Source organism: Grampus griseus (genome assembly GCF_964374135.1).
Source record: "Grampus griseus genome assembly, chromosome: 15".
Lineage (NCBI taxonomy): Eukaryota > Metazoa > Chordata > Mammalia > Artiodactyla > Delphinidae > Grampus > Grampus griseus.
In genome coordinates, this window is record NC_139009.1 from 33,752,803 (window position 1) to 33,778,433 (window position 25,631).

Below are 25,631 nucleotides of genomic sequence, written 5' to 3' on the forward strand. Positions count from 1 at the left end.
TAATACAATTTTTAATAATAAACTTCCTTGTGTCCAGTAATTGTTTGGATTCAGCCCATTTTTCTTACATAGCTGTAGTTATGTGCAGTGGTATTATGTACAGTAGTGACTCAACAATCTAAAACCAGATAAGTCTGTTAATTTATGATGCAGGGGCTTTGTGTTTTTCTTCTAAATAACCCAGAAGAAAAATCTACTGGGCCCACATAAGACTACTAGCCTAATACTATGCATTTAGGATAGTTTGAAGACCAACAAGAAAGAAGTAATTTCTAACTCAGTTTTAAGTTGCAAAGTTAATCTGATATTTTTGAGGTAGAATTGTATTTCTCAGCACATAATTAAAAAACTGAATATGAGCAAGACGGTCAAAAGTCAGTCTGAGGTCAGAAGTTATCAGAATGTATTAATCAGATTAAGAAATGTTACTGTCAAAATTATATTTTAACATTATTCACTATTATCATGTGATTAAATTGTATGTACTACTTATATTTGTTTAGAATGTTCTTAAACAAACTTCTTTGTAGCTTATGTACCTTATGGTCAAATTTAAAAATGTCCTTTGGTTAAGAAGTGTAGGGACTTCCCTAGTGGTGCAGTGGTTAAGACTCTGCCTTCCCAGTTCAGTTCCCTGGTCAGGGAACTAGATCCCACACGCATGGCGCAACTAAGGGTTCGCATGCCAAAACTAAGGGTTTGCATTCCACAACTAAGGGTTTGCATGCAACAACTAAGGAGCCCGCGAGCCTCAACTCAGGAGCCTGTCAGCCGCAACTAAGACCCGGCGCAACCAAATTAAAAAAAAAAAAAAAGAAGAAGAAATGTAGATAGTTGATGGTTTTATACCTATTCAACCCTGGAATCGTTGATTCCATCTGCTTTGTAATACTGTCATAAGTGTTTGTGCAATATAAGGATTCTTATCCAGTGTGATCAGGAATAGGAGATGCTTCATTAATCAAGAGTCAAAGTGTGGAATCATAAGAATTTATACATATATATCTTAAATATTTTAACCTAAAATATGTTCACATATGTTCATTTGTCAATTTTTTAATGAAAGGCTGAGTCTCCCCCTTCTTTCTAAGTATGCATCTCTGATTAGATTGCTTGTTGACTATCTTGCATAAAATATACCCATAAATCATTTTCTATAATTTTTAGTTTCATCCTTTCAGACAGAGTAAGAAATTTGAAACTTGCAAAACAATATGAATTAGAACCCATCTGTTTCTATGACTTTTTTACATAATCTTTTATAATTGCGTCACCTACACAATTTAACAGCAGTTTTTTTAGTAACTCATTTTTATGGAGTCTTTCCAAAGCATTCAGCTTAGTTTACGTAGAAATTATCATTCTCTTTCCTATGTACATTTTGTCAGTTTTCTTTGTATTTTATTAACTTAATCATTAAAATAACAAGTACAGCTGGTATAAACAGGTTCGGGGGAGAAAACACAGTTGACTCTTGGTAAGTGTGAAACTCAACTGGTGGAAGCAGAAGTATACAGAAGAAACAGGAGTTAGAGAATAACCTACAAAACATGAACATTTAGTGTTCCTTGGGCATCAGTATGCTTTACAGAGGTAAAGTGTCACTAATGCTCTGATTTGGGTAAATTGAAGTCAGTTAAGAGAGCTTCTACTGTCCTTCCAGATTTGCCAAGATGGCAAAATGCATTAGAAGCCAATTTGGTCCAAAGGGGCAATCTTCCTAGGATATGTTGCCTTAGAATTATAATAAATTCTTTGCTGAAGATTTTAATCTTTACTGAAGATTTTTTTTAAAGAAATATTTTCATTATTGAATGAAAGCAGTATAAATTGTATTAGCTGTATGATATAGGATTTTGAATTATATAATAGTAACTTTTTCCATCGTTTGATATATCTTTTTTATTTGTTTAAATATATGTTGTTCCATGTTATACTTTATTTTACAGTGGTACAGAAAAAAAGAAAGAAAAACCACAAGGACAGAGAGAAAAAAAAGAGGAATCTCACTCTAATGATCAAAGTCCACAAATTCGAGCATCACCTTCTCCCCAGCCCTCTTCACAGCCTCTCCAAATACACAGACAAACTCAAGAAAGCAAGAATTCTACTCCCACCAAAAGGTTTTAACTGACCCCAAGTACAGAGCTAGGGAATGGTTGTAACGATACCTAAATTCTGTGACTTGAGAAAAAAATTGGCTATCCATGGTTTCCAAGAGAAAAGCCTGATGGCTTTTTTTCCCCTACATCTTTGTTGCTATAATCTGTATTTTAACACATTGGAGAATGAAAATTTGAGGTTATATTTATCAGTTAAAACTGGAGGAAAAAAATTAAGTTATAAACAATTTGATGAAAGGAAGGCAAAAGTAACCTACTCTAAAACCAAAACAACATTTTTATAGTAAAATTATAGAATATTTTAAAATTTATATATAACTGTGCATAAATTTATAGCCATGGATAGAAAATTGCCGTATGTTGTTATACTCACCATATTTTGGCATCATTACAACCTTCAGCTTGCAAGGGCCCTTCTCAACAAATGGCTCTTCATTGTGACTGCATCTCAGTTTCAGTTTTGGGTTTTGGGAGGATAAGTTCTTGCTTGAGTAGAGAATTGAATTCATTTCACCTAATCTTTTCTATGCTAAAGGCTTGCTTGAGGGCTTCTCTCTGTGTCTATAATAATTAATATTTTAAAGTTATGAGAAGGGGAGAAGGGAGAAACATTCTAACAATGTGTGTGAGCCTAAATTGGGGATCTAAACCTGCATGCTGGGAGTTCAACACTACAGCTGCCTTGTAATCAAATATTTAGACCAACTTAATGAAATTTGCCTGCTTTAGGGATGTTGATTCAAGCTTTATGATTAGGTATAGATGTATTTTATCATCATACTTCCTCTTGGAAATCTTAGGAAAATATAAACCATTCCCAGAACTGGCTAGGATTTTAATAAAAATAAATGACATCCATTCCTAAAAGATTTATAATATATTTTTATTTGATTAGCTTAGTATTTTGCCTCAAATCTCTAATGGAAATTTGGGAAAACACAACACCCTTCACTTGATTGATGCATGTTTTTAACATTTTAAAAATGCTTTGTGTGTCTCGTGCAGATTCTTATGCTATCTAAATGGTTTGTAATTCTTTTGCCTGGTCTGATGTGGAGTTTTTCTTGGATATAGCTTATTAATGTTTTGCAACTTTGGATTGTATGTGGTGATTTTATAATCAATCTCTTTAAGGTTCTGATTTGACTTGGCATCTTCTTTGTCCCAGATCTTTTTTTCAGCTTTTTAAGGTCTCTTGGAAATGTGCTTGCCATTCTGAATTGCTCTTTGGATATACTACTACAAGAAGTATTGAAGGCTGGATGAGTTGTAGGACAGTTAGCAGTGCAGCCAAAAAATCATTTATAAGTTAAAAAATTTCAGTTATGAATATGTGGAAGCAGTTTTGATAATACAACATTCTTGTGTTAAATTGTTTTTACTTCATGGATAAAATTGACTCTAAAAGATATAAACAAGAGTTTTACTTTTAGTCCCACAATTATTTAGAAATTGTCATTTGTACCATGTATAATTTAATTCCATGAGGACATAAAAAATGAAAATAGCAGCCTTGTAATGATTTTGAATAGGTTTTTTCACAAATTCACGCAATTTCATAAATTCTGAGAGATAGTAATTATTTATATTTAAGCAAATGGGTTTTTTTTTTTTAGATCAAGTAATATTTGTTCTAGTGAATCTTCTGAATAATAGTGAAAATTAAAAAACAGACTTGGTAATTGCCTTGTTTAACTCCTTGACTCATCCAGGCACAGAAACTTTCAACTAATCCTTCCTTCTCTTTTCTGGATTAGCTTTAAGAAAATGTTAATTACTGCTTTTATGTTCTAGTCAAACTGTCAATTGCTACTCTTAGAATTTTTTTCTAAGAAACTAATATGTTTCTTCCAGCATAAAACGACCACCAACAGCTGAAAAGTCGCATAATTCATGGGAAAATTCAGACGATAGCCGTAATAAATTGCTGAGGGCAGTTTCAACATCAAAATTAATATCAAAAGTTATAAAAAATGCAGACAAGTAAGTATTATACTTTAAGTTATATCTGAAAATTATTAATTCTTTGACTATCACATTTGCATGTACAATTATATACCACGTTTAAATCATTTCTAAAAATCTGTATTGATATCTTTTTTTCTTTGAAGTGCATTTTTCCTTTTGTGTCTTTAGAAAAGGCTGTCTTCCTGTTAATACTTCTGAACTCATAATAAATTTCAATAATCTCATAAAATTTGAGTATTTTTCATAAATTCTTTCTATGCTTTTGTTGTTTAAGTGATCCTAATGGAATATTCCTTCTTTTATGAAACAGTATATTAGTAGTTTAGACCAGTGAGAAACTTTAACGAATACTGGTGCCTGAATTTCATGTCTGGAGATTTATCTGGGGTGTGGCCTAGACATTGAATCTTTTGCAATTTCTTCAGGTGATTATAATAGCCAAATAAAATTATAAAATAAATGTCTTTGAATTCCTTTTGTAGGCATAAAGATGTCATCATCAACCAAGGTAAGTTAAAAATCCTTTTTTAAAAATGTTTATCTTTTCTACATCAGTTAAATTTTTTCTTTTGATAAGAATATTGACTTACTTTCATTCAGTGTACTTTATTTATTAGCTCACAGTGATAAAAAAGAAGTGTGTTGTTATAGTCATTTAAGAAACTATCTAATTTTTATTGTAAGATATGTCATTTTTGTCTCAACCAGCAAAAATGTCAACCCGTGAAAAAAACAGCCAAGGTAAGAATAAGCTACACAGTTGGTCGCCTTCTTAGTTAATTTCTTCCTGGATCTCTTATTTGGCTTTTCATTTTTTACACTACCTGACTTTCCTCTTAATAAAGGAAATATAGTAATTTGAACTAGTGAATCCAACCACTTTTCTATTTCTCTGAGCTCTGAAGTTTTAAGGTCAACAGTAGGAATAAAGATATCATTACAAAGAGGTATAATACCAAGGGGAATTTCCCCCTTTTTAAAAAAAATAAAAGTTGTACTTAGAAAAGCCATTTAAAAGATTGATAAATTTTAACTCGATTTCCTGTCTTGCCAACTTCATTGCAAATAATCACTCATTTCTTGAAGCTAAGACTTAAAATATAATAAGTCTAGCAAATCCATTTCCTCTTAAATTTTTCTTTTATATTAATTGTAATTTCTGGCTACTTGCTGTTGTTGGCTTGTTCTGACCCAAAAAAGGAAAGAAGACTTTCTGTAAATGTGTACTTAATTTAATTGCAAAGTAGGTAAGATTTATACATCAGTTTTACATTCTCCTTCAATTGCCTGCAAATTTAATTGAAGCATGCTGTTCTAAATAAAAGCATGTCCTTCCCGTGCATGCTTTTTACAGCTCATTTCTATGTGTCATAGTTATCTTTATTTTCTGGGTTATTTATTATATTAACCATATACAATGTGGTTAAAATTTTTGTTAGAGATTTAACTTGATTTCTGTAGATTTTCACTTTTGATTCTGATAAGAAGAGTATTTGCAATCTTCTTTGGATCATTTGTTTTTACGTAGAAATTCTAAATGAAGCTGATTATTGCTGCTGTTCTCCTTCAGTTAGGTCTTACTCCCTCTTTTATAATTTATAGTTAAGTATAGATTAAGTAATAGTTGAAATACCTTAAGGACAAATGAAATTTTATTTACAAAGACAATTCTTATTATGTGTCAAAACATTTTAAAAAGAGAGAGATAGTGATATATAGTGGCAAGAGCAGTGAATGGAGAGTCTCTGTTTAGTGTTTGGCTCTACCGTATAACAACCTTGTGACCCAGGCAAAATGGCAACATCTCTGGGTAGTTTTCTAACCTGAGAATATAACTATAAAGCTTACTTCACAGGACTGCTGAAGGATGAAATAATATGTATGAAAGTACTTTAAAAACAGAAAACACTGTACCTATAAAAAGGTGCTCCTATTATTACATGTTTTGCCAAAGAGCTTACATTTTATAAAAATCCTTAGAGGGTAAATGAGAAAGGGCTATCTTTCTCTTTGTCGTGCTGTGGTATGTCCTTTGGAAGGAAAAGGGATCTAACTTATGATTAGTATGTAAGTGAGTGCTCTGTGTTGGTGACAATTTTCAAAACCATTCAAATAGGCAGGTAAGTAAATGTATTTAAAAGGGAAGGGTTTTGCTAGAGAAGCATCACTAAAGTGGGGAAGAAGGATGAAATGAAAAACTGGAAAAGCCAGTTCAATTCTGGTACAAGAATTGTTAGCTGAAGAAGATTGTTCCAGATGTTGGAATTTTAAAATTGTTGCTTGCAAATGTTGCTTGCATTAAGCCATATTTTTGGAATTTGAGCCTGTTCCTTTGCCATTTTAATCAGCTATATTTATCATTAGAGTGTATCTTGAAGGAAAACTCTTGTGCCTCAGCCTGTTATATAATTCAGGCCTGCCTGTGAGGCAGAGCCTATGGAAAGAAGTAGATGGATTCTAGATGGTTTAGGAGATTACAGGTAGGGTATGAGAGATAAGGAACGGAGGGAATCTATGAAGGCTAACTTGAAAGTAGATAAGAGGCATCTACTAAAATAAGGAACATTTGAGGAGGAGTAGATGTGTAGAAAAGAATAGTTTGGTTTTGGACAGTTACACTTGAGTTGTTTATAAATCTTAATTTACTCGTAGAGGTGTGTAACAAACAACATAGTGTAGATGTTTAAACATGTGTAATTGAAGTCAAGACTGGTTTCACCATTTACTTAGCTTGTGACCATAAGCAGGTTAATTCACCTTAAGTCTTTGTTTTCTCATCTGTAATTGAGACAATAATAAACCCTCAAAGGGTTATTATAAAAATTAAAGATAATAAAGTGTTTAAACATAGTACCTGGCACATAGCACCAAATAAATTTTAGTTATTAATATAAGTGTGACAGTACTCAACCTTGTACTCAAATATATGGAGTTAAGATGAAAAGATGACCGTTAAATAGATGATCTTCACTTGATGTAAATTGTGTATAAATTTAAGTTTGGTATTCATTTTGCATAACATATTTCACAGCACATTTTCTTATACTTTAGATATTAATCTAAAATATGTCATTTAAAAAATATCTGTCATTTTTGGACAGTCTTTTTAGAATGTGATTTATTCTTTAGCTCTTTTTTTTTGACAGTGACAAGTGTGACTTGCTGTAAGTCATCTGCTTTGTTTTGGGAACAAGGCGATTTATATTTGGTACATATAAGTGAGTGGTAGCAGAGAAAACTTCACTTGAAATGACTGTGTCCTTCAGACACAGCAGAGTAAAAGAGCATAAATCTGCATATTCTGATCAGCACTTAGACAGAAGGAAGTAAACCATGGTTGAAAGCAGTGGGAGGTGAAATGAGATGTACACAGGGCAATCTCCGAGGCTAGATGTGGGGGGAAGGACATGTTACACCATGTCCTATAAAAAGAGGCTCTTACTGAATTAGATCCTTATCTACACTCAGATCCTTGAAACTTAAGCCCCTTTTCATTACTCTTCTCCCTAATTCTGTTGGATCCTCTCCCATCACAAGAGAAATAATATACTAGGTAAATTTTGTAATGAAATGAGTACAGCTCATAAGCTCATCTTATAATCACTATCTAGTATATTACATTTTTAAAATATGGAAAATAAGTGTCACATGTCCTCATTTCCAGAGCAGAACCTGAATGTCTTCAAATTATTGCATGTTAACTGTCCTTTTCAGGCTTGAGTAATCCTAAATCAATTTTCTCTTGTCACATCTTAAACTCTTTTAATTGTCTGGTCATGTTGAGAACCTGAATGATTCAGGTTCCTACTGGAGAGAAATCTGCTTAATTGAGGAAAAGAACTCCTCAGTCACCAAATCACACTTTTACTTCCTCTTATAGAGCTGCCTCACTGTTCTATGATTAAATTCATTCTTGCTTAACTACCAAACCAGTGCAGTAGTAGCTTAACTACAGGTGTATTTAGATTGAACTATTACTGTAACATCTTAGAAAATTGAGAGGTGACTAATTCTTACTAGCTGCCTAGCTATCTGTCCAAAATGGCTTCAGATGAAAAATACTTTAAAAGTCATTTTGAAATACATACTGTCTAAAATCCTTCAGTAGTTTGTTTTAGCCAAACAGTCATTCAAATAATCTAAAAATATACAATATAAACTCATTTACAAAAGTGGAGAAAGAAAAAAAACTGAATAATCTTGTCATTTTAACGACTATTACAGTTCTGATGTGTTTCTTTATTGTTTCTTTATCAGATACACATTTTTAAAATTTTAAAGATTCATTCAACAAGTATTTATTGAGTGTATTTTGTCAGGACCTGTCCCAGAAACTTGGGGATATAGCAGTTACATTGTCTGATCTCTGTGGAACTTATATTCTACCTATAAGAAACAGACAGTAAATACTTAATATGTCAGTAGGTAATACATATTGGGAAAGAATAAGGAGAGTAGACAATTGCTATTTTACATAGAGTGGTTAGGGGAGACATCTCTGATAAAGTGATAAAGTGACATTTGAGCCACCTGAATGACGTGAGTGAACAATTTGTGTATCTGGAGAAAAGAATTTCATGAACAGAGAAAACTGGAAGTACAAAAGCCCTGAGGCAAGAGCTTTCTTGCTGTGTTAGGAGCAGCAAGAAGGTCCTTGATCGTAGTGTGCACACAATTTTGTATTTGTTAACCATTACATTTATAAAATATGGATTCATTCTAAGCAACAGAAGAGTCATTAGACACCTCACTTAGGAAAGAGAAGCAAAGCTGTTTAGTGGAAAGAGCATAATAATAATAATAAGCATGAGACCTAGTTAGGGGTGAATCACAGAAGTTTAAAGAATCAGAATCCTACAATGACTAAAATTATGAGTGTTGGTTGGGGAGAAACTAAAAATTTCATTTGCCAAAGGAAGTTATGAAAAAAAAATAGAACATCCTTCATCTGATAATAAATTTTTCCCTATGACTCTTGAGACCTTGGACCTCAGTTTTCTTACATATAGTTAGGCTTAGATTAGACGTTGCCGAGAGTCTCTTTAATAACTTTTTAAAAGCTCTTTCCTGCAGCAAATAGAAAATGGAAGGCAGCCCCCATACCTTCACTAACTCATGTTTAATCTACCTTTAACGAATTTGAATACAGGGGCTTTTGTTCAGTGCCTTGTATTATTTTCTGACCTGTTGGCTCCAGGCATGTTCTGTCCTAAAACCTGATCACATCTGTGTAAACTGAGCATTGTATCTGAAAGAATAACTAAAATTTACCTGTAAGAATATAGGATAGCAGTCCTACTGACACTGTCTGTATATTGTGTTACCTACTGAGAGGAAGTATATTGTCCCCTGCTGAGGGGGTGTACAGTTTGAAACAAACCAAAGAAGTCAAAAGCCCTTAATTGTGCTACAGATAGAATCTTTCCTTGCTGTTTCTGAGATGATATCCAAAACTTTGCAGTTCCAGAATTTAGAAAGAAGGGTGCTAGCTTTAAGTCTATTTTAAATGTGAATAAGCAGGAAGGGCAGGAAACCAAATATTGCACCTCCAAAAAAATACACTCACTTCTAAAATTTACCTATTGGCATATGTTAAATAGGATATATAATCATTACTTGGATCCCTAGGTCTGGGCTTTGTCCAAGTATTGCCTGTATTTAAAAGGAGACCAAAAAGGGGGAACCTCTTCTCTGTTGGAGATTTTTTTAAGCAGAGATCTTGTATCTGTTGGTGACAGTCTTATAGATTAAAATGTATTTAAAGGCTGTCCAATTTTTTTAGTATAAATTATCCCAACTTCTAAGAATATGTGTTCTTGACATCCTCTTTCCTTATTTTCAGCTGAGAAAAAAGTCCCAAGTGCCCCCTTTGAACATGGAGAATATGACTTTTCATGAGAGTATCCTAGTCTTGTGCATATTTATTTTATTCCAGTTGAAGACTTTTCACCCATACTGAACTTTTCACAACTGTAGGCATACGTTTTTTTAAAAAAAATCTAAACTAGAAAATGTAATTAACTAGAAAATCTCCATTCCTTAAGCATGCCAGTTAACGGAGCTAGTATAGTTAGAAATCCGTTCTGTCCAGAAACCGCAATTAGACTCCACAATGTGTTGCTCACTGTATCAACTGTTTACTGTTTTCCTGAAGCACTTTGAAAAGAATTCTGAAACTTGTGATTAGTGTAGCAGAAAAGAGGTACAAATGATCAGTGACGTATACAAAACTGCAAGAAAAGGCATAGTAAATCACATGTCACATTCCTGAGCTATACTCATAGTTGATTCTCCAAGGAACAATTTCACCAAAAATATTCTATTGATTATTTCCTTAAATAATGCTTTTTAAACTTTTTAAAGATTAAATATTTTCATCTTTCTAAAAATACATGCAAATAATATTTCAAGCACCCATATACTGACCACCCAGATTTATTAGATCTTTACATTTTGCTTTATTTGACTCAGGCTTTTGGGGTTTGGGGGTTTTTTTAATTAACTTTTTTTTTTTTTTTGGCCACGCCATGCGGCATGTGAGATCTTAGCTCCCCGACCAGGGATCGAACCCATGCTCCCTGCATTGGGAGCATGGAGTCTTAACCACTGGACTGCCAGGGAAGTCCCTATTTTTTTTTTTTAAAGAAATAAAACATTAAAGATGAAATCTCTCAATACTCTTTAATACTCTTTAGAATTTCATATATAAGTTTTTATTGTTCCCCTTGGGCCTCTTGATTTTCTTTCTGCTATAGTTAATTGAGAAAGAGAGGGATAAATATTTTGATATCTGAAGTTTCTTTTTTTAATTTCTTATTTTTAAAAAATTAAATCCAACTTGGTGTATTCAGATAAAATGAATGATTTTTTTCATTTAGTGTTTAAGATAACTTTTCCTGGGGATATAAATGAGTGATTTGAGGGACTTTGTAAAGTACAACCATGTTTTGCTTAGTTCAGAAATGTTTTCAGCAGTATAGCAAATCTTTCAGAAGTTTTATGTGCCTTATATTGTTGGAATAGACGTATTTCCCATCTTTTACCAAAGAAAGCCTTTTTCACGCAGTAAAAATAATTAAAATTCTTACGCAAGGTCCCATGTCTGATACTTGCAAGTAATTTTATAACAATCACAGTTGTAAAAAAAAAAGCCCAAAAAGCAAAACAGCAAAGAAAAATCTGATTAAAGGAGGTTTAGATTCAAGAAAGTTACTTAACTGCAAAATTACTTAACTGCAAATTGGCTTGTTACTGTAATTAGATAAGTGTTGACCAGCAGATACATAAGACTTGGTTATGTCTGTCTTCTAAGCTCCTAAGAGGCTAGGTTAACACATTTTACATCTTCATTGTATACCCTCACCCAACCCCCATGTAATTAAGAATTCAATAAAATTTACCAGCTAGTAGAACTCTACCTATAGAACAATGAAAATTAAGGTAGCATTTTAGTATTTGGTCAGATTTTTCAGAACTGTGTTCTTGTCCCAGCCAGTAAAACTAACTACATAATATTTGGCAAGCACAATTAGGAATTTTTTAAATGAGCACAATAAGATTAGATTATATATCCTTCTAAATTCATGACTCCCCTTTTTATTTTGGAGTCTACATTTATGATCTATTTTTACAGCTAGACATTTGAAAGGGGGTGAAATTGAGACTTTATTATAGCACAAATCAATTTCCTTGTTCAAAATTCAAAGATCCTTACAGATTACATTGTTTCATTGGAATTTTTAAAATTATTACTCGAGTGTAACTGGATCATTAACTGGGACTTGAAATACTTTGTTTAAAAATAAATGAGTTTCAAGAAAAGATTTTAGCTTTCCTTAAATGGTCTTTGTCACTTTCTACCGTAAAATTGTGGACAGTATTTCTAGCATCTTGTTTACCAGCCTGTTCTGTAGCTCTGTGGTTTTGGGGAATGGAACTGGTAGTATCAGAGAAAAAGCTCAAATTAAGTAAAGATTCTTAAATTTTCTGTTTGTTTGCTGGAATTAGGTAGCATCTCACAGCTAGCTACATTTTAGTTAAATATAAAATTCAAATTCAGTTGTGGGGGGAGCTCTTTAGTTCTAAAGATCGTAAAATATAAAAATGAATTCCTAAAGTGAAAACTTTAGGAGAAAGATGCTTTAAATTGTAAGCATTCTAGAAGTTCAGAAGGCTTTCTACAAAGCAATACCCAGTACATAAACAAGTACAAGTCATAGTCCAGACCCTTGAAGCTCTGCTGTTGCCTTTGAAAGGCTTTTTTTTTTTTAAATCTCTAGGTGCAGAAATCGAGCAAGCTATTTAAAAGGAAAAAAAAGCACAGGAGGAACCAATCTTGGAGCAGAGTATGCCCAGTACTAATTTTCTTCTACACTCTCCTTGAATTTTTCCTTTTGCTTTGTTATAATCTGTGAAAGATTAATAAATTTTGATAAGCATCTTTTAAACATATAATGTTAATAACCAGTTATTTATATCAGTATGAATTATTTCAGCAATACTGCTTTTCTCAGAACACCTGAAAATAACTATGCCAAAAAGTTTGGATTAGGGAATATAATGATCATTTTGCAATTTGAAGCACTTTGGAGGATAGGACAGCCCAGGGGAGGTGCTAAAGTAGAAGCACATGAGGAGGCTGAAGGGGAAGGACTAAGAGGTGTGCAAGAAGGACATGGAAATACAGTATTTCAAATTTTTGCCTAGCATTCACTCTTCCTAAAGATAATAGAGCAGAAACATCTTCCTCTTCTGTTGTACTCTCTGATTTCCTGTTGTTGGGATCCAGAGCTCAAGCTAATACTATTTGGATTATAAGGAAGCTGTACTGTCAGGTAATTGGACTTATGTGGACGAGCCTAAAGATATCACCACTGTCTGAACAGTACTGTCCAATAGAAATATAATGTATAACACATATAATTTTAAATATTCTAGTAGCAACATTTTAAAAATAGAAAGACACAGGTAAGATTAAGTTTAGTATATTTAATGCAGTATATCCAGAATATCATTTCAATGTGTGATCAATATAAACAAACATTAATGAGATGTTTTACTTTTTTTTTCATACTAAATCTTCAAAATCTGTTGTGTATTTTACACTTACAGCATGTCTCAGTTCACACTAGCTGCCTTCTAAGTGTTCTACCAGTGGCTATCATTTTGGATAGTGCAGATCTAGAACATAGTTTAGAATGAAAATATTTCCCAACAGAACACAGTCTAGGAACTCATTTGACCTCTCTGAGCCTTGGTTTCCCCTTCTGTAAAAGTAGCCGTTTGAACTAGGTAAGCTCTAAGATTTCTTCCAGTTCCAGCATTATATATGTCTAGAGAAATGAACTAATAAAATTTATGGTATTTATGGTATCAACAATATCCCCCAGAATTTTCCTTCCTTCCTTCCTTCCTTCCTTCCTTCCTTCCTTCCTTCCTTCCTTCCTTCCTTCCTTCCTTCCTTCCTTCCTTCCTTCCTTCCTTCCTTCCTTCCTTCCTTCCTTCCTTCCTTCCTTCCTTCCTTCCTTCCTTCCTTCCTTCCTTCCTTTCTCCCTCCCTCCCTTCCTCCCTCCCTCCCTCCCTCCCTCCCTCCCTCACTCCCTCTCTCCCTCTCTCCCTCCTCCCTCTCTCCCTCTCTCCCTCTCTCCCTCTCTCCCTCTCGCTCTCTCGCTCTCTCTCTCGCTGTCTCGCTTTCTCGCTTTCTCGCTTTCTACACCATGCAGCTTGCGGGATCTTAGCTCCCCGACCAGGGATTGAACCTGGGCCCCAGCAATGAAAGCACCAAGTCCTAACCACTGGACCGCCAGGGAATTCCCTGAATTTCTTCTTTTATAATTAAGCATTGATCAGATTCAATTAAGAATATTTTATTTGAGCATAAGCTAGTAAGTGGTAGAGCTGAGATTCAAACAAGGTCTGCGTTTATCACAAAGCTTGTGTTCTCTCCACTATACTGTATAGCCTCCCTCTCAGTCCCAGGAATTTTCACAATGTCAAAATAGGAGATAAAATGTTGAGATTCATTACATTTCAAGAAGCAGCAGCTTCACTATTGAATACAGATAGCCCTATAGTGTGTTTACTAATTATTATGAGATAATTTAATCATTTCTTTCTCATTACTTTTCTGGACCACCAGACTTTATTAATGTATTAATTAGTGTTACTGATCTCATACTCTTCTTTGACCAGTCCCATGGCCCATCTCTTCCCCTTGACTTTCATGCTGGTATACAGTGAAGACAGCCAGAAAGTAGCATTTGGGTAAAACAAATTGTTAAGTCGTTCGACTATAAGATCAATAAGCCTGACAGCCTCAAAAAATGGTTTGCAGTGAGAATTTGACTCAACAGTGATTGAGGAGGAAAGAGGTTCTTCTTCATCTATATATTTTACCTAATTCCCAAGGTAAAGACTCTTCTTAGGTTGCAAACTAGTGAGCTACATGCAGGCCAAAGGTGTGTTTTCACATGGTATTCTCCCTTTTTTGGCAAGGGAGTAAACGTTTAAAAATTGGGAGATTTCACAATAAAGTATAGATTTTCTGTTTCTCTTGAAAAATGAGAAGATCTAGCAGCACTGGGCTCACATCTTTCCTGAGAATGATTAACTGCTGCCTTCCTGAGATGGGGCCTGGTGTATGCCAGTGCCCGAACCCCAACCAGTCATCCTGTATTCTCCCACTGCTCTCATTTTGCATTTCCTGCCTGGGCCTGTAGATATTTGAACTTGTGACCCATGTATTATAGTGTACCTGATAGAACCCTCAGAATTCTAACTTATTTGCTGCACTTGCTGTTCTGTGGACAGTCACTTTAAAGCTTATGAAGAGAGATTACCGTGTGTTAAATCATGTATTACAAGCAATTCCTAGACAGTGTTTAGAATGGTCATAAATCGTTCACAAAGGGAAGGGAATAAATATTTGTCAAAGACCTTACACTTTACAGTGTGATATTTACTCAGTCATAATTCTGAATGGTAAGTAGTATTATCATTTTATTTATTAGGAAAATGAGGCCAAAGTCACATGGCTAGGAAGGGGTAAAGCTGGGATTCAGATCCCAATCAGTCTTTTTCTCCAAAGCTCCTGCTCTTGCCACTGTAATGTGTTGCCTCCCTCTCAGTCTCAGGAATTGTTCCCAGTGTCTAGATTATATTCTCTGCGTCCAGCATGCATACTGCCACTTTATCGGCAGGAAAAGCATTTTCATCCTAACATGCATTGCCATTTTTATATTAGAAAAGTTCACAGGCGCTAGATGCATAGTTCCTTTGCTTATAGTTAGTTGCTTGTGCTGCTTGACAGTTGCTAAAGGGATCAGTGCAGTATTCTGAGCTGTCTCTATTAGCAAAGGAGAGGGCTTTTTTTTTTCTTTGATGCTATCCCTAACCCAGTCCCTTTGCTGGACATATAATCTCTTCTAACTGGCAATAGAAGCATCTATTAAATATTTTATTTTTTTCCATTCAGAAAGCATTTATGCTATACACCTCTGATCAATGATCTTGGAAGAAATTCCAAAGGACAGGATATTTCCCTTTAAGAATTCATATTCTGGGGCTTCCCTGGTGGCGCAGTGGTTGAGAGTCCACCTGCCAATGCAGGGGACACGGGTTCGGGACACGGGTTCGGTCCCCGGTCCGGGAGGATCCCACATGCCGTGGAGCGGCTAGGCCCGTGAGCCATGGCCGCTGAGCCTGCGCGTCCGGAGCCTGTGCTCCGCAACGGGAGAGGCCACAACAGTGAGAGGCCCGCATACCGCAAAAAAAAAAAAGAATTCATATTCTTTAAAAAAAAAACAACAACTAGAGGGAAAAGTAGGTAATAAATTGACACCTATAAGAAAGTGAACTATACAAAAAATGACAAGGAGATACAGATAAAGATGATTGCTGAAGGGAAATAGTTACAGCTGATAACTAAATCATTTAGTTATCATCAAAGTCCAGCTATGCTACAACTCATCAGGAAGCAGAGCCCACTCTTAGATTCAGAAGTAATAGAGACATACATCATGTGGTATTAAAACTATGGCGTGGGAGGTCTTAGCCTGTTCTTAGATCAAACCCTGAGGCCGAACACACTATGAGTAATAATAATAAAAATAATGCGAACTTCTAACCCATAACAAGCAGAGTTTTAAAATCTGACTCTGAAGAAATATTTACAGACATTCAGCAAATAATTTCTTTCCTTCTTCCATGGTTTGCATTACATAAGCTATTGGATTATCTACTCTTCTCCTTAGTAGCTTAGGTCATTATTAGAGGTCCTAAGGTTGTATCAGCCTCTGGTTGATGATCACATTTTCAGTCTGTTTTTAACATGATTTTCACATAACAGACAAGTTAGCAAGTTCTAGACATTGCCTATGCCTTTGTACTCGGTCCCTTATTTTCTCCCTCCTGCTTAGGTTCTTTTGTAAACATTTCACGACCACCATCAACATCTATTAAACCTGTCTGTATGTAGGTTGGGATGCTGCGACCAGGGATCCCAACACAGTCTCATACACAGTCTCATTTTTTCACTTAAGTATTGTTTTGTTTTTAAGACATAAAACAGTCTCATCTGTTCACTTAAGTGTTGTTTTCATTTGTAAAAGGTGTACAATAAATATTGATTTGATTCTGGAGTTGTCTTTTTAACATTTTTAGTTTTAGACTGTTGCACATCTTAAAAACAGCTATTGGTTTATATAAATAAAAGATGTTTTTGCTGCTAACTCGAAAACTGTTTCCTAGCACTGTCTTTAAAATGTTAGTGTATTATAGTTTAATTGCTTAGACTCAAGGCTGATTGTAGGCATGATTGTGAAGTAGGGGACCGTGGTCCTCTTTCCATCCAGCTCTGGTCACTGCCCTATGTAGCAGAGCGCTTAGTCTCTCTCCCCTTCCTGACTTATGAGGGTGTCTGACTTCACTCCTCATGGTGTATTCTGAGGCCATGTTTTGTATGCCGTTAAATGTCAGTAGGTTGATCAGGTAGTGTGGTGGACATGGTTGTTTTCTACTCTGACAATCTTTTTTCAATTGTCAGAGAAACTGCCATCACAAAATTATTTTCTTTTCATTTCTGTACCTCAACTTTCCTGGCCGTCTTGTTGAAATGTGTCAACTCATAGATAAATTATATTTTAATTATGAAAATAGTTATTCTTACTTAAGGAAATGACCAATGGTTTTTTTCCTACAGTGTTTTGGACTAGGTCTTTATACAAAAGCAATCATGTATAATGAGACTAGAACTCTGAAGTAGCTATTTTTTATCTGTTTTTGTTGTATCACATTAATAATACGCTTTTCTATGAATATTCAGCAAATACATCTGTCTTAATTTTTTTCTTGTGTCTTAACAGAAGGAGAATATATTAAAATGTTTATGCGAGGTCGACCAATTACAATGTTCATTCCTTCTGATGTTGACAACTATGATGACATCAGAACAGAGCTGCCTCCTGAGAAGCTCAAACTGGAGTGGGTGTATCCTTTTCTATTGTGACAGCAAATTTGTTTGCTTTGTCTTTAGTTTAAGAAAATTTAGTTTACTTGACCTCTATCAAAATTGTCTTTATGCCAAAAAAAGTAAATGTAATAAACATAGCAACCACTTGAGAAAGTAAAGAGATGTCATCTCTAATCCTTTCACATATTACATGTATTTTGCTATTAGCAATTTAAAACTACCAAAATTAATATTTTCAGATAAGGTAAGCAATATCCTACGAACATCGAGGCAGGTGCTTGTGGTGTGGTAGAAGAGGCATCAGATTAGAATTGGAAGGCTAGTGTTTGAGCCTTGGCTCTGCCACTTATCCCTAATGAACCTTACTTCCTTCACTTACAAAAAGATGTTAATAATCCCTATCTCACAGGTCCATTGTAAGAATTAAGTAAGAAAACATCAGTTAAGCATTTTGTAAGCTGTGAAATAATGTGAATTATTTTATTAAGAGCTCAAATTAGCAAGGTGGATTCTAATTTGAGAATTAACTTCTTCACCGCCAGGCTTTTTAAAAAAATGAGTATATAAAACAAAGTGCTCCTTATTTCACTTAGAAAGTCTCATTTCTCTTAGACCCTCTAAGAAACTCTCAGTGAAGCAGAAGGAGCTAATAGTTTGAACTCTGCTTTCTGCCTTCATTCTCCTACATCCTCCTGCCCGACCCCTTGAATCAGTCCCTCCTTTTGGCAGAAATTAGCTTGAGAAAACTCACCAATCCTGTTATTCTGTACAGCTTCTTAGTGGACACTCTGCCTATATCAGACTGTGCCTGGCTATCTCTTATTCATCATTTAGGTCAAGCGTAAGTGTCACTTTTTCAGATAGCCCTTCTTGTGATCTCTGTCTTTTTCTCTCTCCATTTAAATTAGATACTCCTTTTATGGTTTCTCCTAGCATCCTGTTATTTTTCTTTCCACAATTTCTAATGATATATTTGGTGTTAATTTTTGTCACCTTGTAAAGCGTAAACTCTAGAGACATAGGCCTACATTTGTTTTGTTCAGATGTGTGTGTTTAGCTCTGTGCCTGACACATACTAGGAGCATAATATGTATTTGTTTTTTGACTGAGGAAACTAAGATTTAAGCATGTTAAAAGTTCTTGGGGTTCCACAAGGGCTAATGGCAGGACATGAGCTTTCTAGTTCCATTCCAGTCCTCTTTTCTTATACCTTCCTGATTCCCTTAAGTATCCATGAAAAAATTGTTTATTTAAACTTTGAAAATTATGTTTATTAAAAACCTTGACTCTTTTAAGATATGGTTATCGAGGAAAGGACTGTCGAGCTAATGTTTACCTTCTTCCTACCGGGGAAATCGTTTATTTCATAGCATCAGTAGTAGTACTATTTAATTATGAGGAGAGAACTCAACGACACTACCTGGGTCATACAGACTGTGTGAAATGGTTGGTATCGTTTAACATTTGTTCATTTTTTAATTTCATGCTCTTATTTTTTAAATCTGGATTTTTATTGGAAATGATTTCCTATGGAAAACTCAGAACTTAAGGATATTATGGGCATTCTGTAGATAATTTCAGAAAGAAAAAAAAGACTTACAGGCCTCCAGAATGGTTGGTGTGATATCCACTGCAATAAAACATATCATCTATAAATCTCAATTGGGACCTCTTCTTCTTTCCCACATCTTTTATGGTCTTTTTCTTCTGGCCTAAAACATCAGATATATGTGGGGCATTCTAGACTTTTGCATACTTCTAAGAGTGATTATTGGTTACTAAATATTTCTTGAGGATTTATTTTATGTAGGTAAATCTTGAACTTGATGCTTTTGGGGGGAGAGGGAAATCATGGCTGAATAAGGATTAAAGTATCCCATAGGGTGTCAAACTGTAAAAAAGTGAGAACTCCTTTTATATACTTGGCATGTTTTTAAAGTACTCAATTAATTTTACTACTTCTTAGTTAACTTTAATTATCTATTGCTTAGATTCATTATTTTCCAACATTTAAAATCTTCTCTTCTATGTCTGTACTATTCTGGCAACTATATCTTTATCTAGAAAAAAATTACTCTAGGGCTTCCCTGGTGGCGCAGTGGTTGAGAGTCCACCTGCCGATGCAGGGGACACGGGTTCGTGCCCTGGTCCGGGAAGATCCCACATGCCGCGAAGCGGCTGGGCCCGTGAGCCATGGCCGCTGAGCCTGCGCATCTGGAGCCTGTGCTCCGCAATGGGAGAGGCCACAACAGTGAGAGGCCCGCGTACCGCAAAAAAAAAAAATTACTGTAATATATATTAGACTTAAAATATTATATAGATATTGTTAAACTTTTAGAGATGATTAAAATATTGCCTTTTTCACTAGAAGAATAATATGTGTACAGAATTACTTATTACAACATCATTTGTGATAGAAAAGATTGGAAACAGCCTAAATATCTTTTAGCTGGGGACTAGTAACATTGTGGTGTACCTATAGGTTACCATGCAGCTATAAAGAAAGAATAAGGTTGGATGGACTTAGAGATTATCTTACTGAGTGAAGTAAGTCAGAAAGAGAAAGACAAATACCATATGATATCACTTATATGTGGAATGTAAAATACAACACAAATGAACATATGTACGAAACAGAAACAGACTCACAGACATAGAGAACAGACTTGGGGTTGCCAAGGGGAAGATGGGGTTGGGGAGGAAAGGATTGGGAGTTTGGGATTAGCAGACGCAAGCTATTATATAGAGGATGGTTAAACAACAAGGTCCTATTGTATAGCACAGGGAATTATTCAATATCCTGTGATAAACTGTAATGGAAACGAATATGAAAAAGTATATATGTATAACTGAATCAGTTTGCTCTGCAGCAGAAATTAATACAACATTGCAAATCAACTATACTTCAATAAATTTTTTTAAAAAAGAAAGAATGAGGAAGGTCTTTGTGTATTAATATGGAAAGATCCCTAAGACATACTCCTAAGTATAAAGTTTGAACGAGAAAATGTGTGTGTAGTGTTCTACCATTTGTGTAAAAAGGAGGTGGAAGATAAATATTTATGTTGGCTTCCACATATGTAAAATTCTTCCAGAATTATTAATAAAAAGAAACTGATTACAGTGATTACCTGGGGTTGCAGGGAGTAGGGATAATAGCAAGGTAGATGAGATTTTAGCAGAATTTCAATATGTGTTTTTATAGCTTTTGATATTTGAACCATGCATATATATTACCTAGTCCAGCAATTTCACTTTTTAAAATGTGTTTTAAAAGATTGGGTTTTTTTGTATTTAAATTCTTTCCACAACTTTTATTTATTTATTATTATTTTTTTATTGGAGTATAGTCGCTTTCCAATGTGTTAGTTTCTACTGTACAGCAAAGTGAATCAGCTATACGTATACATATATCCCCTCTTTTTTGGATTTTAATATGGCAAAATGTTAGTGTTAGGGTTTTAATTACTTTTAATATAATTGACCACAATAAAGGATGTGAACTATTTAAGTAAGAGGAAATAGAATTAAAGAAACATTGATAAACTCTAGCCTCCTTAGTAATAAAAGAAAATAAAGTGATACCATTGGATTTCTCTGGTGGTGCAGTGGTTAAGAATTCGCCTGCCAATGCAGGGGACATGGGTTCGATCCCTGGTCCAGGAAGATCCCACATGCTGCAGAGCAACTAAGCCTGTGCGCCACAACTACTGAGCCTGAGCTCTAGAGCCCACGAGACACAACTGCTGAGCCCGCGTGCCACAGCTACTGAAGCCCACACGCTCTAGGACCCACGTTCCACAACTACTGAGCCCGTGTGCTGCAACTACTGAAACCTGTGCTCCGCAACAAGAGAAGCCACCGCAATGAGAAGCCTGCATACTGCAACAAAGAGTAGCCCCCGCTCACCACAACTAGAGAAAGCCCACGTGTAGCAAGAAAGACCCAGAGTGGCCCCCCCCCAAAAAATTGATACCATTTATACCAATCAAATTATCAAGGCATTTTAAAAGGTATAATTCTTAATATGGGGAAGTTTTCGTGACACTTTTTTTTTTTTTTTTGCGGTACGCGGGCCTCTCACTGCTGCGGCCTCTCCCGTTGTGGAGCGCAGGCTCCAGACATGCAGGCTCCGGACGCGCAGGCTCAGTGGCCATGGCCCACGGGCCCAACCGCTCCGCGGCATGTGGGATCCTCCCGGACCGGGGCACGAACCCGTGTCCCCTGCATCGGCAGGCGGACTCTCAACCACTGCGCCACCAGGGAAGCCCTGGTGACACTTTTAAAACATTTTTATTTATGACAGTTTAAATTGATACTACTCTTCCGGAGATTAATGAGCAATACATACCAAGAACAAAATTACATTCTCAGTTGCGCTTACCCCTTGGTTGCAAGATGTAGAAGAATTCTAGATACGGATGTGAAGACATCCTTTTAAAAATCTTGCTCATCACTCATATGTTTAGCATGAGAAATGTGGGCATATATTTTGCAGTATTTTCAATTTGTACTTAAAAGTTTCTTGCCCAAAGTTGGCAGGCTGATTCTTAACCACTGCGCCACCAGGGAAGCCAATGCTTATGTTTTTGGGTTTTTTTGTTTTTTTGGTTTTTTTTTTTGCGGTACGCGGGCCTCTCACTGTTGTGGCCTCTCCCATTGCGGCGCACAGGCTCCGGATGCGCAGGCTCAGCGGCCATGGCTCATGGGCCCAGCAGCTCCGTGGCATGTGGGATCTTCCCGGACCGGGGCACGAACCCGTGTCCCCTGCATCAGCAAGCGGACTCCCAACCACTGTGCCACCAGGGAAGCCCAATGCTTATGTTTTAATAAAGTAAAATTACACAATGCAATATTGCATCTTCACTGTAATAAAACCATGTGAATATTTATTCCTAGGTGCAGGACTACAAAGGAACTTGAACAAATGAGAACAGTTTAATTTATCATGCCACAATTATGAGTAAATATTTTCTTCAGATTTAGTGTTCTAATAATAATTTGTTCAGTTTAACAAGGAAGTAGTACAGCTGAAAACTTAGGAAAGAAATCCTTTAGGTAATTGTTGTTTATTTGATTTGCTAAAGTAAATCAAATGGATCACGTTGAGATATTTTTAATGATTAAAAACTGTTTGAAAAATGTTGATACTTAGGCATATTTCTGCTGTTTTATGTCTTTCCTGTATTTAAAATTGTTGTTAATACTGCTTTCTAGCCTTGCTATACATCCTGACAAAATTAGGATTGCAACTGGACAGATAGCTGGAGTGGATAAGGATGGAAGGGTGAGTGGCACAGTTTTATGCATTCTGTACCTAGTGATATTGATATTAGAATGGAATTGATTGTAATTTTAACCATAACTCATTTATTTTATTCTCTTAAAATTTAATTATTAAGGGATTTCTAGTATAAGCAGGGAAAAAAAATATTAGGATGTAATAACATTCCAAAAAAACAAAAGAGAGTCAAAGTAAAAATTTTGTTTCAAAAAAAAATAAGTGTTCTCCCTAAGGAAACTATTTACTTGTAAAAATGGGAGAACTGATAAGCTTGTTAAAAAAATTTTTTTAAACAGAGAATAATTTATCAATGTTGCCCTAAATTGATGAATCCCTTGATTTTATATATGACTAGAAATGATAACATTTAAAATTTTTCAGTTATTATTCAGTACTGTTAAATTGGCTTACATAACAAATCCCTTATTTGTAAGGATCGACAGTGAATATTAATGATGACTGATAAGCATGTGTATGACTACTCATGACATTTTCCGACTTAAAGTTTCTTTAAAGAAAAAGGCGTTAGAGGGGTTATATTGGATGACTTTTAAGACCCTTCCAGTTGTAAATTCTATTTAAGGACTGTTTGCTTAGCAATTTATTGGACACTGATTCTTTTAAAAAGTATTATTTTCTCAGGAATGAAAGTAATGCTAAAAGCAGGATTTCCAGAGCAAATTTGCTGATGTTAGAATCCTGACTCCACCTTTTAATAGCTGGATAACTATAGACAAGTTATTACCTCCATTTCAGTTTCCTCATCTGTTAAATGGTGGTTATAATAAATAGCACCTAACCCATAGGTCTGTGAGAATTAAATGAATTAATACATGTAATATACTCAGAATAGTATATAACACATAGTAAATACTTCAAATCATTTGCTGCTACTGTTATCACTTTTGTTATTTCCTTACTTTCATGGTATGAGAAGAAAATACCTGCTCAAGATTCTTTGGGGGCATATGTAAACAGTTCTTGTGGGAGTGGTATTTATTTTCATCTACCTAAATACTAGTTGTCTTGCTGTCTTGTGTTTTTCCCCTTGTTTCTGCAGCCCCTGCAACCCCATGTCAGAGTGTGGGATTCAGTTAGTCTATCTACACTGCAAATTATTGGACTTGGAACTTTTGAGCGTGGAGTAGGATGCCTGGATTTTTCAAAAGCAGTAAGTATTTAAGGGAGTTAGCCAGCTGCACAAACACACAGAAAAGAAGTTAAGCTTAGTTTTGTTTGTGTCTGTGTTCATGGAAAGTGATAATTGAATTGAAAAATTAGATGTTAGCTATTGCTTAACAGTGGCCAGCATTTTAACCTAAGTGCTAAAGTACTTTGGTTTAGATAGGATCCAGGATATTTCGCTTAATTATACTTAACTTTGTTCTGTCCTGAAATAGGATTCTAACGTAATAGCAGGAAATGGTTAAAGGAATGCATACGTAGCATAGTAAAATTGAAACAAGCAGTAAGATGTGCTTTTGCTTCAGCTTGAATCATGGAGATCTATTTTACTTAGAAAATGTACAGACATGAAACTTGGCCAGTTCTCCCACAAGTATTGTCTTTTCTTAATGTCATATTGGAGTAAAGGAAACAGTCAGACCTTTGCGTTCACTAAAATCATGAATTGTTTTGGTTCTGAATTGATGACAGCATGATTTTTTTAATTAATTAATTTATTTATGTATTTAATTTTGGCTGCATTGGGTCTTCGTTGCTGTGTGCGGGCTTTCTTTAGTGGCAACGAGCGGGGGCTACTCTTCCTTGCGGTGTGCAGGCTTCACATTGCGGTGGCTTCTCTTGTTGCGGGGCACAGGCTCTAGGTGCTCAGCCTTCAGTAGTTGTGGCTCATGGGCTGTAGAGCACAGGCTCAGTAGTTGTGGCGCACGGGCTCAGTTGCTTTGCGGCATGTGGTATCCTCCCGGACCAGGACTCGAACCCGTGTCTCCTGCACTGGCAGGCAGATTGTTAACCACTGCGCCACCAGGGAAGCCCCGACAGCATGATTTTAAATTTAAGTTTAAAATTCAGTGTCTAGCAATCTTACCTAAGCCTTGAGACTTTATTTTGTGAAAATAAAACAAGATGTTGCTCATGTAAACATTCTATTTATTCTTGAATTATATGTAATTATTATAGAGTATACAGGAAAACTTCTTTATTTTAGGATCATAATTTTTAATTTCAATTACAAATATACCTCCAGATTTTATTGGGCCTCATTCATGCTTTAGGATATATTTATATATTCATATTGTCTCTTCAGTTCCTAACTATCAGCAGCTATATTCTGGATTATGAGTGTTTTGTGGGACATGGAGGAGCAAGGGACATTTTTAGAGCAGAAAGATCAGTTTGGGTGGATATAGGAACTTTACTAGCTTGCAGGCACTGAATGTCAAGGGGTATAATGAGTCAGGAATTGGGAGAAAGGCATTTAGAAAAGGAGATCAGAGGACAGAAGGGAAATACTTTTAAACCTTTTTTACCCCCCAAAATTTCTGTAGCAGGAACTGTTGTCATCTTGTTGATACCATTGTTACAGTGTTAAGAGTATCTTGGATTGCCTCACACTCTGACTTTTCCTCATTTAGGTAATCATTCCAATACAGGATAAAAGAAAGATAAAGAGGAAAGTAAGCTCTGCCCTTCCTCGGTACCTCTCACTTATCACCACAATATTTCTTTGTTCCATAGACATCATAAGGCATATACTACAAATGCTACTAGAAAAAAATAATCTTTTAGTATCATCCACAGTTCTTTTTCTTAAACTGGGAGGCAT

At 35.4% G+C, this 25,631-nt stretch overlaps 1 protein-coding gene across 1 annotated transcript in view; it reads left to right on the forward strand.

Moving 5' to 3' along the window:
* The window catches only part of EML4 (EMAP like 4), a gene marked incomplete at both ends in the record, with an annotated part of 130,067 nt that overhangs the window by 64,793 nt on the left and 39,643 nt on the right, over positions 1–25,631 (forward strand). The window contains 8 exons of the mRNA XM_082672741.1: positions 1,950–2,123; positions 3,978–4,106; positions 4,574–4,599; positions 4,800–4,832; positions 17,453–17,576; positions 18,856–19,005; positions 22,777–22,846; positions 23,904–24,014. Coding sequence (XP_082528867.1) covers positions 1,950–2,123; positions 3,978–4,106; positions 4,574–4,599; positions 4,800–4,832; positions 17,453–17,576; positions 18,856–19,005; positions 22,777–22,846; positions 23,904–24,014 — 817 coding nt within the window. The remainder of the gene's footprint in view (positions 1–1,949; positions 2,124–3,977; positions 4,107–4,573; positions 4,600–4,799; positions 4,833–17,452; positions 17,577–18,855; positions 19,006–22,776; positions 22,847–23,903; positions 24,015–25,631) is intronic.